Below are 17,884 nucleotides of genomic sequence, written 5' to 3'. Positions count from 1 at the left end.
GACTCTCCTCCTGAGTCCATGATCCCTGAGCCTTCAGGGAATTCCAGACAGCGCCCCAACCTAGTAGGCTGGCGTCTGTTGTTACAATTGTCCAGTCTGGCCTGCTGAAGGGCATCCCCCTGGACAGATGTGGCCGAGAAAGCCACCATAGAAGAGAATTTCTGGTCTCTTGATCCAGATTCAGAGTAGGGGACAAATCTGAGTAATCCCCATTCCACTGACTTAGCATGCACAATTGCAGCGGTCTGAGATGCAGGCGTGCAAAGGGTACTATGTCCATTGCCGCTACCATTAAGCCGATTACCTCCATGCATTGAGCCACTGACGGGTGTTGAATGGAATGAAGGACACGGCAAGCATTTTGAAGCTTTGTTAACCTGTCTTCTGTCAGGTAAATATTCATTTCTACAGAATCTATAAGAGTCCCCAAGAAGGGAACTCTTGTGAGTGGTAAGAGAGAACTCTTCTCTTCGTTCACCTTCCACCCATGCGACCTTAGAAATGCCAGTACTAACTCTGTATGAGACTTGGCAGTTTGAAAGCTTGACTCTTGTATCAGAATGTCATCTAGGTACGGAGCCACCGAAATTCCTCGCGGTCTTAGTACCGCCAGAAGAGAGCCCAGAACCTTTGTGAAGATTCTTGGAGCCGTAGCCAACCCGAATGGAAGAGCTACAAACTGGTAATGCCTGTCTAGGAAGGCAAACCTTAGATACCGGTAATGATCTTTGTGAATCGGTATGTGAAGGTAGGCATCCTTTAAATCCACTGTGGTCATGTACTGACCCTTTTGGATCATGGGTAAGATTGTCCGAATAGTTTCCATTTTGAACGATGGAACTCTTAGGAATTTGTTTAGGATCTTTAAATCCAAGATTGGTCTGAAGGTTCCTTCTTTCTTGGGAACCACAAACAGATTTGAGTAAAACCCTTGTCCGTGTTCTGACCGCGGAACCGGATGGATCACTCCCATTAGTAAAAGATCTTGTACACAGCGTAGAAACGCCTCTTTCTTTATCTGGTTTGTTGACAACCTTGAAAGATGAAATCTCCCTTTTGGGGGAGAGGTTTTGAAGTCCAGAAGATATCCCTGAGATATGATCTCTAACGCCCAGGGATCCTGGACATCTCTTGCCCAAGCCTGGGCGAAGAGAGAAAGTCTGCCCCCTACTAGATCCGTTCCCGGATCGGGGGCCCTCAATTCATGCTGTCTTAGGGGCAGCAGCAGGTTTTCTGGCCTGCTTGCCCTTGTTCCAGGTCTGGTTAGGTTTCCAGCCTTGTCTGTAGCGAGCAACAGCTCCTTCCTGTTTTGGAGCAGAGGAAGTTGATGCTGCTCCTGCTTTGAAGTTACGAAAGGCACGAAAATTAGACTGTCTAGCCCTAGGTTTGGCTCTGTCTTGAGGCAGGGCATGGCCTTTACCTCCTGTAATATCAGCGATAATTTCTTTCAAACCGGGCCCGAATAAGGTCTTCCCCTTGAAAGGTATGTTAAGTAATTTAGATTTAGAAGTAACATCAGCTGACCAGGATTTTAGCCACAGTGCTCTGCGTGCCTGAATGGCGAATCCGGAATTCTTAGCCGTAAGTTTAGTTAAATGTACTACGGCATCCGAGATAAATGAATTAGCTAGCTTAAGGGCTTTAAGCTTGTTTGAAATCTCATCTATTGGCGCTGAGTCAAGGGTCTCTTCCAGAGACTCGAACCAAAATGCGGCCGCAGCCGTGACAGGCGCAATACATGCAAGGGGTTGCAATATAAAACCTTGTTGAACAAACATTTTCTTAAGGTAACCCTCTAACTTTTTATCCATTGGATCTGAAAAGGCACAGCTATCCTCCACCGGGATAGTGGTACGCTTAGCCAGAGTAGAAACCGCTCCCTCCACCTTAGGGACCGTCTGCCATAAGTCCCGTGTGGTGGCGTCTATTGGAAACATTTTTCTAAATACAGGAGGGGGGGAAAAAGGTACACCGGGCCTATCCCACTCCTTGGTAATAATCTCTGTAAGCCTCTTAGGTATAGGAAAGACGTCAGTACACGCCGGTACCGCATAGTATCTATCCAGCCTACATAATTTCTCTGGGATTGCAACGGTGTTACAATCATTCAGAGCCGCTAATACCTCCCCTAGCAGTACACGGAGGTTTTCTAGTTTAAACTTAAAATTTGAAATGTCTGAATCCAGTCTATTTGGATCAGTTCCGTCACCTGCAGAATGAAGCTCTCCGTCCTCATGCTCTGCAAATTGTGACGCAGTATCTGACATGGCCCTAGTATTATCAGCGCACTCTGTTCTCACCCCAGAGTGATCTCGCTTACCTCTAAGTTCTGGCAATTTAGACAAAACTTCAGTCATAACATTAGCCATGTCCTGTAGAGTGATTTGTAATGGCCGCCCTGATGTACTTGGCGTTACAATATCACGCACCTCCCGAGCGGGAGATGCAGGTACTGACACGTGAGGCAAGTTAGTCGGCATAACTTCCCCCTCGTTGTCTGGTGAATGATGTTCAACATGTACAGATTGACTTTTATTTAAAGTAGCATCAATGCAATTAGTATATAAATTTCTATTGGGCTCCACCTTGGCTTTTACACATATAGCACAGAGATATTCCTCTGAGTCAGACATGTTTAACAAACTAGCAATTAGACTAGCAAGCTTGGAAATACCTTTCAAATAAATTTACAAGTAATATGTAAAAACGTACTGTGCCTTTAAGAAGCACAGAAAAAACTATGACAGTTGAATAACAATGAACCGGAGTAGTTATAAAAACCAAATTTTTCCCGGTAAAAGCATAAAATTAGCAAAGGATTGCACTCATTAGCAATGGATGACTAACCCTTAAATATAAGCGTTTTTTATCACAGTCAAAGCACAATCTCACAGGTCTGCTGTGAGTGATTACCTCCCTCAAAATAAGTTTTGAAGACCCCTGAGCTCTGTATAGACGTTCCGGATCATGCAGGGAGAGAAACAGACTTATGACTGAATTTCTAATGCGTAGCAAAAGCGCCAAAATAGGCCCCTCCCACTCACACACAACAGTGAGGGAAGTTCAGTGAAACAGTTTATAATTTAAAATAAACGACAGCCATGTGGAAAATAGCGCCCAAAACAATTTTTCACCAAGTACCTCAGATAATTAAACGATTTAACATGCCAGCAAACGTTTAAAATCTAATAATATGAAATGTGATTAAAAAGCCTGCTGCTAGTCGTTCACACTGCAAGTTAGGCTAAAAGTTATATGCATACAGTATTGTCCCAGTGAAGTGCCATTCCCCAGAATACTGAAGTGTAAACATATATACATAACAGCCTGATACCAGTTGCTACTACTGCATTTAAGGCTGAACTTACATTATATCGGTATTGGCAGTATCTTCTCAGTCAATTCCATTCCTTAGAAAATAATATACTGCAACATACCTCTTTGCAGGTGAACCTGCCCGCTGTCCCCTGATCTGAAGTTTACCTCACTCCTCAGAATGGCCGAGAACAGCAAAATGAATCTTAGTTACTTCCGCTAAGATCATACAAAAAACTCAGGTAGATTCTTCTTCAAATTCTACCTGAGAAGAAACAACACACTCCGGTGCTGTTTAAAATAACAAACTTTTGATTGAAGATATAAAAAATAAATATAATCACCACAGTCCTCTCACACATCCTATCTATTAGTTGGGTGCAAGAGAATGACTGGGTGTGACGTAGAGGGGAGGAGCTATATGGCAGCTCTGCTTGGGTGATCCTCTTGCACTTCCTGTTGGGGAGGAGTTAATATCCCATAAGTAATGATGACCCGTGGACTGACTACACTTAACAGTAGATAGAGAGAGAGGTAGCCGAAGCCTATGGACTCCTCCTGAGTCCATAATCCCTGAGCTTTCAGGGAATTTCAGACTGCTCCCCAGCCTAGAAGGCTGGCGTCTGTTGTTACAATCGTCCAATCTGGCCTTCGAAAGGTCATCCCCTTGGACAGATGTGGCCGAGAAAGCCACCATAGAAGAGAATCTCTGGTCTCTTGATCCAGATTTAGTAGGGGGGACAAATCTGAGTAATCCCCGTTCCACTGACTTAGCATGCACAATTGCAGCGGTCTGAGATGCAGGCGCGCAAATGGTACTATGTCCATTGCCGCTACCATTAAGCCGATTACTTCCATGCACTGAGCTACTGACGGGTGTGGAATGGAGTGAAGGACACGGCAAGCATTTAGAAGTTTTAATAACCTGGCCTCTGTCAGGTAAATTTTCATCTCTACAGAATCTATAAGAGTCCCTAGAAAGGGAACTCTTGTAAGTGGTAATAGAGAACTCTTTTCCACGTTCACCTTCCACCCATGCGACCTCAGAAATGCCAGAACTATCTCTGTATGAGACTTGGCAGTTTGAAAACTTGACGCTTGTATCAGAATGTCGTCTAGGTACGGAGTCACCGCTATGCCTCGCGGTCTTAGTACCGCCAGAAGTGATCCTAGAATTTTTGTAAAGATTCTTGGAGCCGTAGCTAATCCGAAGGGAAGAGCTACAAACTGGTAATGCCTGTTTAGGAAGGCAAATCTCAGATACCGGTAATGGTCCTTGTGAATCGGTATGTGAAGGTAGGCATCCTTTAGATCCACTGTGGTCATGTACTGACCATCTTGGATCATGGGAAGGATGGTTCGAATAGTTTCCATTTTGAATGATGGAACTCTTAGAAATTTGTTTAGGATCTTTAAGTCCAAGATTGGCCTGAAGGTTCCCTCTTTCTTGGGAACCACAAATAGGTTTGAATAGAATCCCTGCCCGTGTTCCGTCCGCGGAACTGGGTGGATTACCCCCATTAGTAAGAGGTCTTGTACACAGCGTAGAAACGCCTCTTTCTTTATTTGGTTTGCTGATAACCTTGAAAGATGAAATCTCCCCCGTGGAGGAGAAGTTTTGAAGTCCAGGAGATATCCCTGAGATATGATCTCCAACGCCCAGGGATCCTGGACATCTCTTGCCCAAGCCTGGGCGAAGAGAGAAAGTCTGCCCCCACTAGATCCGTTTCCGGATAGGGGGCCCTCTCTTCATGCTGTTTTGGGGGCAGCAGCAGGTTTCTTGGCCTGCTTGCCCCTGTTCCAGGACTGGTTAACTTTCCAGCCCTGTCTGAAACGAGCAACAGCTCCTTCCTGTTTTGGAGCGGAGGAAGTTGATGCTGCTCCTGTCTTGAAGTTACGAAAGGCACGAAAATTAGACTGTTTGGCCTTTGATTTGGCCCTGTCCTGAGGTAGAGCATGGCCCTTACCTCCCGTAATGTCAGCAATAATTTCTTTCAAGCCGGGCCCGAATAAGGTCTGCCCTTTGAAAGGAATATTAAGCAATTTAGATTTAGAAGTCACGTCAGCTGACCAGGATTTAAGCCATAGCGCTCTGCGCGCTTGGATGGCGAATCCGGAGTTCTTAGCCGTAAGTTTGGTTAAATGCACAATGGCATCAGAAACAAATGCGTTAGCTAGCTTAAGTGTCTTAAGCTTGTTGATTATTTCATCCAATGGAGCTGAGCGAATGGCCTCTTCCAGAGACTCAAACCAGAATGCTGCCGCAGCAGTGACAGGCGCAATGCATGCGAGGGGCTGTAAAATAAAACCTTGTTGAACAAACATTTTCTTAAGGTAACCCTCTAATTTTTTATCCATTGGATCTGAAAAGGCACAACTATCCTCCACCGGGATAGTGGTACGCTTAGCTAAAGTAGAAACTGCTCCCTCCACCTTAGGGACCGTCTGCCATAAGTCTCGTGTGGTGGCGTCAATAGATAACATTTTCCTAAATATGGGAGGAGGGGTAAAAGGCACACCCGGTCTATCCCACTCCTTGCTAATAATCTCTGTAAGCCTTTTTGGTATAGGAAATACGTCAGTACACACCGGTACCGCATAGTATCTATCCAACCTACATAATTTCTCTGGAATTGCAACCGTGTTACAATCATTCAGAGCCGCTAATACCTCCCCTAGCAATGTGCGGAGGTTCTCTAGCTTAAATTTAAAATTGGAAATCTCTGAATCCAGTCTCCCTGGATCAGATCCGTCACCCACAGAATGAAGCTCTCCGTCCTCACGTTCTGCAAACTGTGACGCAGTATCTGACATGGCTCTCATCTCATCCGCGCGCTCTATCCTTAACCCAGAGCTATCGCGCTTGCCTCTTAATTCTGGCAACTTAGATAATACTTCTGTCATAACAGTAGCCATGTCTTGCAAAGTGATTTGTAAGGGCCTCCCTGATGTACTTGGCGCCACAAAATCACGCACCTCCTGAGCGGGAGGCGAAGGTACTGACACGTGAGGAGAGTTAGTCGGCATAACTTCCCCCTCGTCGTCTGGTGATAATTTCTTTACATGTAAAGATTGACTTTTATTTAAAGTAGCATCAATGCAATTAGTACACAAATTTCTATTGGGCTCCACATTGGCCTTTAAACATAGTGAACAAAGAGATTCATCTAAGTCAGACATGTTTAAACAAACTAGCAATGAGACTAGCAAACTTGGAAATACTTTTCAAAATTAATTTACAAGCAATATAAAAAAACGTTACTGTGCCTTTAAGAAGCACAGAAAAACTGACACAGTTGAAATAACAATGACCAAAATAGTTATAGCAACCAAATTTTCACAGTAAATGTATTAAGTTAGCAAAGGATTGCACCCACCAGCAAATGGATGATTAACCCCTTAGTACCCAAAAACGGATAACAATTATATAATTAACGTTTTTCTCACAGTCAAATACACTGTCACAGGACTGCTGTGCCTGATTACCTCCCTCAAAATGGATTTTGAAGACCCCTGAGCTCTCTAAAGACGATCTGGATCATGGAGGATGAAGTAGACAGATTGTGACTGAATTTTTACTGCGCAAAAAAGCGCTAAAATAGGCCCCTCCCACTCATATTACAACAGTGGGGAAGCTCAGAAACTGTTTCTATGCAGAAAACAAAAATGGCCATGTGGTAAAAATCATGCCCTAATAATTTTTATCACCAAGTACCTCACAAAAACGATTAACAAGCCAGTAAACGTTTTAAACATACATTTGAAAGTTATGTATTATTAATAAGCCTGCTACCAGTCGTTTTTACTGCAGTTAAGGCTCATACATTATTTCAGTATTAACAGTATTTTCAGAGTCAATTCCATTCCATAGAAAAATACATTCAGTGTACACACACACACACACACACACACATCAGCCTGATACCAGTCGCTATCACTGCATTTAAGGCTGAACTTACTTTACAATGGTATCAGCAGTATTTTCTCAGTCAATTCCATTCCTCAGAAAATAAATTACTGCACATACCTCATTTGTTGCAGGGGAGCCCTGCATGCTATTCCCCTTCTCTGAAGTTACCTCACTCCTCAGATGAGAAACAGCCAGTGGATCTTAGTTACGTCTGCTAAGACCATAGAAAAAAAACCCAGGCAGATTCTTCTTCTAATGCTGCCTGAGAATAAACAGCACACTCCGGTGCCATTTAAAAATAACAAACTTTTGATTGTAGAAATAAACTAAGTTAAAAAACACCACAGATCTCTCACAGCTTCCTTTTTAGTTAGGCTGCAAGAGAATGACTGAGTATGATAGGTGAGGGGAGGAGCTATATAGCAGCTCTGCTGGGTAATTCTCTTGCAGTTTCCTTTTAGGAAGAGATATATTCCATAAGTAATGGATGACCCGTGGACTGACTACACTTAACAGGAGAAACCACCTTATCTGCATGGAACACCAGATAGGGCGGAGAACACTGCAGAGCAGATAACTCTGAAACTCTTCTAGCAGAAGAAATAGCAACCAAAAACAAAACTTTCCAAGATAACAACTTAATATCTATGGAATGTAGAGGTTCAAACGGAACCCCTTGAAGAACTGAAAGAACTAGATTTAAACTCCAGGGAGGAGTCAAAGGTCTGTAAACAGGCTTGATCCTAACCAGAGCCTGAACAAATGCTTGAACATCTGGCACAGCTGCCAGTCGTTTGTGTAGTAAGACAGATAAAGCAGAAATCTGTCCCTTTAGAGAACTCGCAGATAATCCTTTATCCAAACCTTCTTGCAAAAAGGAAAGAATCTTAGGAATTTTTATCTTATTCCATGGGAATCCCTTGGATTCACACCAGCAGATATATCTTTTCCATATTTTATGGTAAATCTTTCTAGTTACCGGTTTTCTGGCTTGAACCAGAGTATCTATCACAGAATCTGAAAACCCACGCTTTCATAGAATCAAGCGTTCAATCTCCAAGCCGTCAGCTGGAGGGAGACCAGATTTGGATGTTCGAATGGACCCTGAACAAGAAGGTCCTGTCTCAAAGGTAGCTTCCATGGTGGAACCGATGACATATTCACCAGGTCTGCATACCAAGTCCTGCGTGGCCACGCAGGAGCTATCAAGATCACCGAGGCCCTCTCCTGTTTGATCCTGGCTACCAGCCTGGGAATGAGAGGAAACGGTGGAAACACATAAGCTAGGTTGAAGGTCCAAGGCGCTACTAGTGCATCCACTAGAGTCACCTTGGGATCCCTGGATCTGGACCCGTAGCAAGGAACCTTGAAGTTCTGACTAGACGCCATCAGATCCATGTCTGGAATGCCCCATAATTGAGTCAACTGGGCAAAGATCTCCGGGTGGAGTTCCCACTCCCCCGGATGGAATGTCTGACGACTCAGATAATCCGCTTCCCAGTTTTCCACACCTGGGATGTGGATCGCAGATAGGTGGCAGGAGTGATCCTCCGCCCATTGTATTATTTTGGTCACTTCTTTCATCGCCAGGGAACTCCTTGTTCCCCCCTGATGATTGATATACGCAACAGTCGTCATGTTGTCTGATTGGAATCTTATGAATCTGGCCTTTGCAAGCTGAGGCCAGGCCCTGAGAGCATTGAATATCACTCTTAATTCCAGAATGTTTATCGGGAGAAGAGACTCTTCCCGAGACCATATTCCCTGAGCTTTCAGGGATTCCCAGACCGCGCCCCAGCCCACTAGACTGGCGTCGGTCGTGACGATGACCCACTCTGGTCTGCGGAAGCTCATTCCCTGGGATAGGTGGTCCAGGGTTAGCCACCAACGGAGTGAATCTCTGGTCTTCTGGTCTACTTGAATTACTGGAGACAAGTCTGTATAGTCCCCATTCCACTGTTTCAGCATGCACAGTTGTAATGGTCTTAGATGAATTTGCGCAAAAGGAACTATGTCCATTGCTGCAACCATCAACCCTACTACTTCCATGCACTGAGCTATGGAAGGACGTGGAACAGAATGGAGAACTTGACAAGCGCTTAGAAGTTTTGACTTTCTGACATCTGTCAGAAAAATCCTCATTTCTAAGGAATCTATTATTGTTCCCAAGAAGGGAACTCTTGTTGACTGAGACAGAGAACTCTTTTCTATGTTCACCTTCCATCCGTGAGATCTGAGAAAGGCCAGAACGATGTCTGTATGAGCCTTTGCTTTTGAAAGAGACAACGCTTGTATTAGAATGTCGTCCAAGTATGGTACTACTGCAATGCCCCTCGGTCTTAGGACCGCTAGAAGGGACCCGAGTACCTTTGTGAAAATCCTTGGAGCAGTGGCTAATCCGAATGGGAGGGCCACAAACTGGTAATGTTTGTCCAGAAAGGCGAACCTTAGAAACTGATGATGTTCTTTGTGGATGTAGGTACACATCCTTTAGATCCACGGTAGTCATAAATTGACCTTCCTGGATAGTGGGTAGAATCGTTAGAATGGTTTCCATTTTGAACGATGGTACCCTGAGAAATTTGTTTAGGATCTTTAAATCCAGAATTGGTCTGAAGGTTCCCTCTTTTTTGGGAACTACGAACAGATTTGAGTAAAAACCCATTCCTTGTTCCGTCATTGGAACTGGGTGTATCACTCCCATCTTTAACAGGTCTTCTACACAACGTAAGAACGCCTGTCTCTTTATTTGGTTTGAGGATAAGTGAGACATGTGGAACCTTCCCCTTGGGGGTAGTTCCTTGAATTCCAGAAGATAACCCTGAGAAACTATTTCTAGCGCCCAGGGATCCTGAACATCTCTTGCCCAAGCCTGGGCAAAGAGAGAGAGTCTGCCCCCCACTAGATCCGGTCCCGGATCGGGGGCTACTCCTTCATGCTGTTTTGTTAGCGGTAGCAGGCTTCTTGGTCTGCTTACCCTTGTTCCAGCCTTGCATCGGTTTCCAGGCTGGCTTGGGCTGTGAAGCATTACCCTCTTGCGTAGAGGATGCAGAATTAAAGGCCGGTCCTTTCCTGAAATTACGAAAGGAACGAAAATTAGACTTATTCTTGGCCTCGAAAGGCCTATCTTGTGGGAGGGCGTGGCCCTTTCCCCCAGTGATGTCTGAGATAATCTCTTTCAATTCTGGTCCAAAGAGAGTTTTACCCTTGAAGGGGATGTTAAGCAATTTTGTCTTGGATGAAACATCCGCTGACCAAGACTTTAGCCAAAGCGCTCTGCGCGCCACAATTGCAAACCCTGAATTTTTCGCCGCTAATCTAGCTAATTGCAAAGCGGCATCTAAAACAAAAGAGTTAGCCAACTTAAGTGCGTGAACTCTGTCCATAACCTCCTCATATGGAGTCTCTCTACTAAGCGACTTTTCTAGTTCCTCGAACCAGAACCACGCTGCTGTAGTGACAGGAACAATGCACGAAATGGGTTGTAGAAGGTAACCTTGCTGTACAAAAATCTTTTTAAGCAAACCCTCCAATTTCTTATCCATAGGATCTTTGAAAGCACAACTATACTCAATAGGAATAGTAGTGCGCTTGTTTAGAGTAGAAACTGCCCCCTCGACCTTAGGGACTGTCTGCCATAAGTCCTTTCTTGGGTCGACCATAGGAAATAATTTCTTAAATATCGGAGGGGGAACAAAAAGGTATGCCGGGCTTCTCCCACTCCTTATTCACTATGTCCGCCACCCGCTTGGGTATAGGAAAAGCGTTGGGGTGCACCGGAACCTCTAGGAACTTGTCCATCTTGCATAATTTTTCTGGAATGACCAAGTTGTCACAATCATCCAGAGTAGATAACACCTCCTTAAGCAGTGCGCGGAGATGTTCTAATTTAAATTTAAATGTCACAACATCAGGTTCAGCCTGTTGCGAAATTTTTTCTGAATCTGAAATTTCCCCATCTGACAAAACCTCCCTCATGGCCCCTTCAGATTGGTGTGAGGGTATGACAGAAACATTATCATCAGCGCCCTCCTGCTCTTCAGTGTTTAAAACCGAGCAATCGCGCTTTCTCTGATATGCAGGCATTTTGGATAAAATATTAGCTATAGAGTTATCCATTACAGCCGTCAATTGTTGCATGGTAATAAGCATTGGCGCGCTAGAAGTACTAGGGGCCTCCTGCGTGGGCAAAACTGGCGTAGACACAGAAGGAGATGATGTAGAACTATGTCTACTCCCTTCATCTGATGAATCATCTTGGGCAACTTTACTATCTGTGGCAGTACTGTCCTTACTTTGTTTGGACGCTATGGCACAATTATCACACAATTTTGAAGGGGGAGACACATTGGCTTTCATACATAAAGAACATAGCTTATCTGAAGGCACAGACATGTTAAACAGGCTTAAACTTGTCAATAAAGCACAAAAACCGTTTTAAAACAAAACCGTTACTGTCTCTTTAAATTTTAAACAGAGCACACTTTATTACTGAATATGCGAAAAAATATGAAGGAATTGTTCAAAATTTACCAAAATTTCACCACAGTGTCTTAAAGCATTAAAAGTATTGCACACCAATTTTCAGAGCTTTAACCCTTAAAATAACGAAACCGGTTACAGATTTAACCCCTATACAGTCCCAGCTACAGTCTTTGCTGTGACTTTGTCAAGCCCAGAGGGGATACGATACCAAATGACACCTTCTAGGAACTTTTCCAACCACTTTCAGGTCCTCACACATGCATCTGCATGTCTTGCTCTCAAAAACAACTGCGCAGTAATGGCGCGAAAATGAGGCTCAGCCTACAACTGCGAAGGCCCTTCCTGACTGGAAAAGTTGTCTAACATAGTGCCTGACGTTAAAATCGTTCCCCAAGTTTATAAGTGTGAAATATCAACATAAACATGTATAAAATGTCCAAATAAAGCAATCGATTTAGCCCATAAAAGTGTCTACCAGTTTTATAGCCCATATTAAGCCCTTTATTCTGTTTGAGACTAAGAAAATGGCTTACCGGTCCCCATGAGGGGAAATGACAGCCTTCCAGCATTACACAGTCTTGTTAGAAATATGGCTAGTCATACCTTAAGCAGAAAAGTCTGCTAACTGTTTCCCCCAACTGAAGTTACTTCATCTCAACAGTCCTATGTGGAAACAGCAATCGATTTTAGTTACTGTCTGCTAAAATCATCTTCCTCTCACAAACAGAAATCTTCATCTTTTTCTGTTTCAGAGTAAATAGTACATACCAGCACTATTTTAAAATAACAAACTTTTGATAGTAGAATAAAAAAAACTACAACTAAACACCACATACTCTTAACCATCTCCGTGGAGATGTTGCCTGTGCAACGGCAAAGAGAATGACTGGGGTGGGCGGAGCCTAGGAGGGACTATATGGCCAGCTTTGCTGGGACTCTTTGCCATTTCCTGTTGGGGAAGAGATATTCCCACAAGTAAGGATGACGCCGTGGACCGGACACACCAATGTTGGAGAAAAATCAGTTTATTTTGATTTAAAGCCAACAGGAAGTTGGCGTTTATAGAACACTGGTCTGTGGAACAGAAGCTCACAGCCGGATAATAAAATCTCCCATGGCCCTATTGGTGGACAATGATGTGCCACAGAACCATAAAACAAATACTCCAGTACAGGAATATCAATTTGATACCCAAATATGCCAATTCATTTTATAATGCCCCTTTATATGCAAAGATAAAAATTACTTTATTGCCCTATTCATCTAACAGATCACCATATATAAAAGGGACATGTGTAAGAATTTGTAATGGCCACACATATAGTCACTAGTTGTAAGACATGCAGAATCATATGGGGTGTGTACCACTCGTCAGGAGAATTCCATGATTTATCCCAAGGCTGGCTTGTAACACTGTTTTGTGCCCAATGCCAGGGAGCCTCTCTGGCGTTACAGGAGATGAACCGACAGGCCAAACATTGCAAACTCCTCGGTCTTGGGCTTTATCTGTATCTTCTGAACTAAAAAATAAATAAAATACAATTAAAACAATTATACTAACTACAATAGAAATAATGAAGAAAGTTACCTCAACATAAACAACTTATCATACAGCTTGTGTCAGACTAGATTACTGGATGTCTGCAGATTTGTATTGGTAAACTACAGGCATGTAAGTAGTGGGATGATTAGAACCTTTATTAAATCTTTTTTTTTTTTTTTTTTTTTTGGGGGGGGGGGGGGTATCAATTTAGTTGTTTTTTTTAAACAAACATACCAAGCTAAGCACCTACTGATGGGCCAGGCATTTCAGAGATTGAGGGACTGACAAGGCAGGGCGCATCATTGACAGATTGCTTTAGATGCAACAGTGTCAACAGTGGCAGCGCCCTGCACAATTCCTAGCCTTCTGTGCCCCCATGTGCCAAACACAGCTCCCAACCATACATATATCACAAATGTTCAGCTGCAGAATGGCATCTGGGTGTTAAGAAAAGGAAGAGGGTGATCTCTGTTTACTTTCTATCTAACACACTAGTTTAATTTCCCTGGCAAGCAAAACTGCAGTACACTCCAGCAGGTAAAATGGATCATTGGGAAGAATTTAAAGGTGAGTACAATTTTGGGTAAACTGACCGATCCTTTAAGGAAAGGGTTAATATTTGCATTTTTTTGGCATGCAAGAGTGAAATCTTTATACAATACATCTGCATATAAAAATATTATATTAAAAATTATTATTTTACAAACACAAAAATATTCCATTATAAAGAAGTTTAGACTAATAAGTTTTAATTTCCCTGTAATGGTTAGCATCAGGGGTATATTTTCACCCCTTTGTAATACATATAATTAAAGCAGGGCTTGACAAACCCAGACACCAGGGATCCACTGTCGCCTTAAAAGTAGGCCTGGTTTACAGCTCCCAAGACACAATAATGCACCTTTTTTTTCCTGCAGCTGCCACCAGTCGTACCTAAAATTTAGCCTGGTGCAGCTGAATCTTTTCTAGGCCTCACAGCTATGAATTACAAATGCAACTTCAGCCAAGCCCCCCTCTAATATCCCACATGAAGTCTTTATACAAATGACATAACAGGAATTGAAGTTACTTTATATCATGTGCTATGGCGGTCGGACAGAAAGGGGGTTAAAGTGGCAAGGAGTTTATGAGCATTTATGTAGCCCTGCTTTGCGATGCAGAATATCTCAAGTGTAATATATATATGAATTCTCTCATATGGATGGCCAAAAGCTGCTCCCTAGATTAAAGATCTTTTTTTGGAAGTCCAAAGAGGCTATAGTAAAGGTATATGTGCATATTGAATGCTTGTGCATGCAACTTCTCATTTGAAAGAGGGGACTCTCCTCTTTCAAAAGAGCCTTCAAATGTGTTGAATTAATACAGTTTTATCATAAAATGGTAATTTAATTGTTGTGTATTCAGAAACAGCTTATATTTAGAGAACAGTTACAGCAACATTACTTACACTCTGTGGCAATACTAGATTAGTGTTTCAAGATTCAATTAAATTATTAACCAATAGTGAATTGAGCCAAGGTTGAGCTCTTTCCAAGAAGTGCTGAATACAAATAGGAACATTCCCTTACTAAGAGATATTATGATGATTCACAAGGCACATACAAATATAACTTAGAAGTCTAAAAAATATTTTCTCTTTAGCTGTGGTTTTACAAAGTCATCTTTACTCTACTAGATGCAGTACCACGTAACAAAGAAAACATCTATATAACCATAGACATAGAATCTGTAAAGCCTTACACTTTAAAGTGCATTTGAATTTTGGCCAACAGAAGAAACAGGTGCCAAATCAGAAAGAGGGTGGTAGGACAGTCTCGGTTTATTCACTAAACAAATAAACATTATCAATTTCTCTTTTGACAATCCTAAAGTCATGCATGAAAGACAATTAGAGAAATGAACAAATAGGGTTATTTGTGTCTAGGTACCTTTCTTTCTGTGCATCCATCAGGCAGAGCCAAAAATCGCATCACAGATTAAATTCTGTGGATAATGATTCCAGGATAAAAAAAATCTTCAATGTAAAATGAGACAGACAGTCAAATCTGCAATAAAGAAGAATTTGTATTAACTGCTGTAGATAATAATGTCTGCAATGTGAGCAGCCACTCCTTTAGATCTATTAATAATCTGAGAAATTCCACTGCAATATTGTTGCCACTGGGCAGCCTGTGTCTCGAGACCTACTCAGTACAAATTGCTCAATAAGTCCACCTACAGACAAGCTGCAGGATTGGTGGAACAATGGGGTATTCATTAAACTTCTGCCTTATGATGAGCTAATCAATGAAATTTTTACCAAGGTCACAAGAAATGGAGAGTGCTCTGTACTCATTTCCAAGCAACAGATTACAGAGATCCCGCAGAAAGTACTATATTGATATTTAGTTTTATGCCACTGCTTTTTTTAAAAGTTTCTTGCGTTTATTAAACTAATTAATATACTTAGAAAATGTTTTTAGGTTATTTGAATATTAAATCTAAACCAGGAATTTCGACTGCTATTTAGAGGCTCCTCCAGTTTCTATTTAAACAGAGAAGAAACCCATTTTCCCCCGTTTATGATTAAAATAGGAGCACACATTTTTAAACTTTACAATGTACTTCAATTATCAATTTTGTTTTGTTCTCTTTGTATCCTTTATTTAAGGAGTAGCAACGCACTAGTGGGAGCAAGCTGAACACATTGGTAAGCCAATGGCAAGCATTTATGTGCAGCCACCAATCAGCAGCTTGATCCCAACTCCTAAGCCTACCTAGGTAACATTTGCAATCCTTTTCAACAAAGGATACCAATTGGAAAATCATATGTTCTATCGGAATCAAGAAAGAATAATTTTGGTTATATATATATATAATTTCTTATATCTGTTGGGCTAATATGGAATTGTTTGTAACTTTCATTATTGTAACATTACAACCTCTTCTCTCCCCCACTACTCTTTTTCAGACTACACATACCCCTATACTTTATCAACAGGAAGTTTTACCTTACCATTCTCTTTCTCACAACTCACATTCTAACACCAGTATCCCAGCTCTGCAAGCACTATCCCTCCAATCCTCCCTCCACCACTCACCCTAGTATTTACCTTAAAGGGACAGTCAACACCAGAATTTTTGTAGTTTTAAAAAGATAGATAATCCCTTTATTACTTATTCCCCAGTTTTGCATAGCCAACACTGTTATATTAATATACTTTTAATCTTTGTGATTAACTTGTATCTAAGCATCTTCTGACAGCCCCCTGATCACATGACATTTTATTTATTATCTATTGATTTTCATTTTAGCCAATTAGTGCAGTGTCTGCCACAATTTGCGGGCATGATCACAATGTTATCTATATGGTTTACATGAACTCACTCTCCCCTGTTGTGAAAAGCATATAAAAAAGCATGTGATAAGAGGCGGCCTTCAAGGGTTTAGAAATTATCATATGAGCCTTCCTATGTTTAGTTTTCAACTAAGAAAACCAAGAGTACAAAGAAAAATTAGTGATAAAAGAAAATTGGAAAGTTGTTTAAAATGACATGCCCGATCTGAAACATGAAAGTTTTTTTTTGGACTTGACTGTCCCTTTAATATATAGACACCTCCTAACAGAAAATAGGTGCAGTAGTCACTAATGAACCAGGACAGAGATACTACTTCATACTCACAGTCTCTGTACTGACACTTCACCATATTCTGTTACACTTTTCCAATCCTCATTTACTCACTCACCACACACTTCACTTACTCTCCGTTCACGCTGCCTTATATCAGACATATTTCACTTCTCCCTTACCTTTTGTGTCCATTTCCTCTCCTTTAGATTGTAACCTTGAGAGCCTCTCTATCTGTAGGCCACTTTGTATTTAAAGTGAACTACTACATATTGTGCTCAAGGGCAGGGCATCCCCCTCCTTTTGTATATCTCAATTATTGCACCTACATATGTATTGTACCCTACTGTACGTGTTTTTTGTGTATGTAATGCATCCCTGTAATGTTTTAATATTACTTGTATAGCACTGCATAATTCCGATTATCCTAGCTTTGTGAAGGAATAATATAGATTTTATTAAAGAGACAGAGATGAGTATTTTGCTATATATCTTTTCACTTTACTGCAGACAGCATTTTACCGGACAGTACATTTAAATGAAAAACAAAGACAACAATGAATATAACAGAAACCAATGAAAACAAGGCTTGAGATGTTATGGATAAAAATGACCAATGAGAGAAGTCCAAGAATCCATAAAATGACCAGTAACTGTAAACACCTCCTCTTTGATCTTTGATGCGAAAAAAAAACAGTTATTCCAGGAACAATAAAACAAAGTCCCAAAAACATCAGAATAAAGAAACACAGAAGAGCTGAAGAAAACCAAACTTGATTGAAGAACAGCAATCTTTTACAATTTGAGAACAATGAAAACTTGCTTGAAGTCAATTTAAGTCCTGAAGAATTTGATTGAAGTACTCCTCTAATGGACTCAAAAGGTTCCTTGAAAACCTGAAGAGGGATTTTGCACTACAAAAAATAAAACATGAAAAAATGAATAATGATATAAAATACATTTCATACAGGGAGGGTAAAAAACAATAAAAACAATATGTGGAGGGAAAATACTCGTCTCTG

General features: G+C 41.6%; 1 protein-coding gene across 4 annotated transcripts in view; it reads right to left on the bottom strand.

Moving 5' to 3' along the window:
- ALS2 (alsin Rho guanine nucleotide exchange factor ALS2) overlaps positions 1-17,884 on the bottom strand; it is a 558,121-nt gene that overhangs the window by 465,929 nt on the left and 74,308 nt on the right. For all 4 annotated transcript variants that reach the window (XM_053698688.1, XM_053698690.1, XM_053698692.1 and 1 more), the window contains exons 2-3: positions 15,182-15,298; positions 13,076-13,230 (exon numbers count right to left, since the gene is read on the bottom strand). In XM_053698688.1, the coding sequence (XP_053554663.1) occupies positions 13,076-13,230; positions 15,182-15,201 (175 nt within the window). In that variant the 5' untranslated portion in view covers positions 15,202-15,298. The remainder of the gene's footprint in view (positions 1-13,075; positions 13,231-15,181; positions 15,299-17,884) is intronic.

The sequence above is a fragment of the Bombina bombina genome, chromosome 1, assembly GCF_027579735.1.
Source record: "Bombina bombina isolate aBomBom1 chromosome 1, aBomBom1.pri, whole genome shotgun sequence".
Taxonomy (NCBI): domain Eukaryota; kingdom Metazoa; phylum Chordata; class Amphibia; order Anura; family Bombinatoridae; genus Bombina; species Bombina bombina.
The sequence above is the reverse complement of the archived record's forward strand: the minus strand, read 5'-3'. Positions and strand labels throughout refer to the sequence as shown.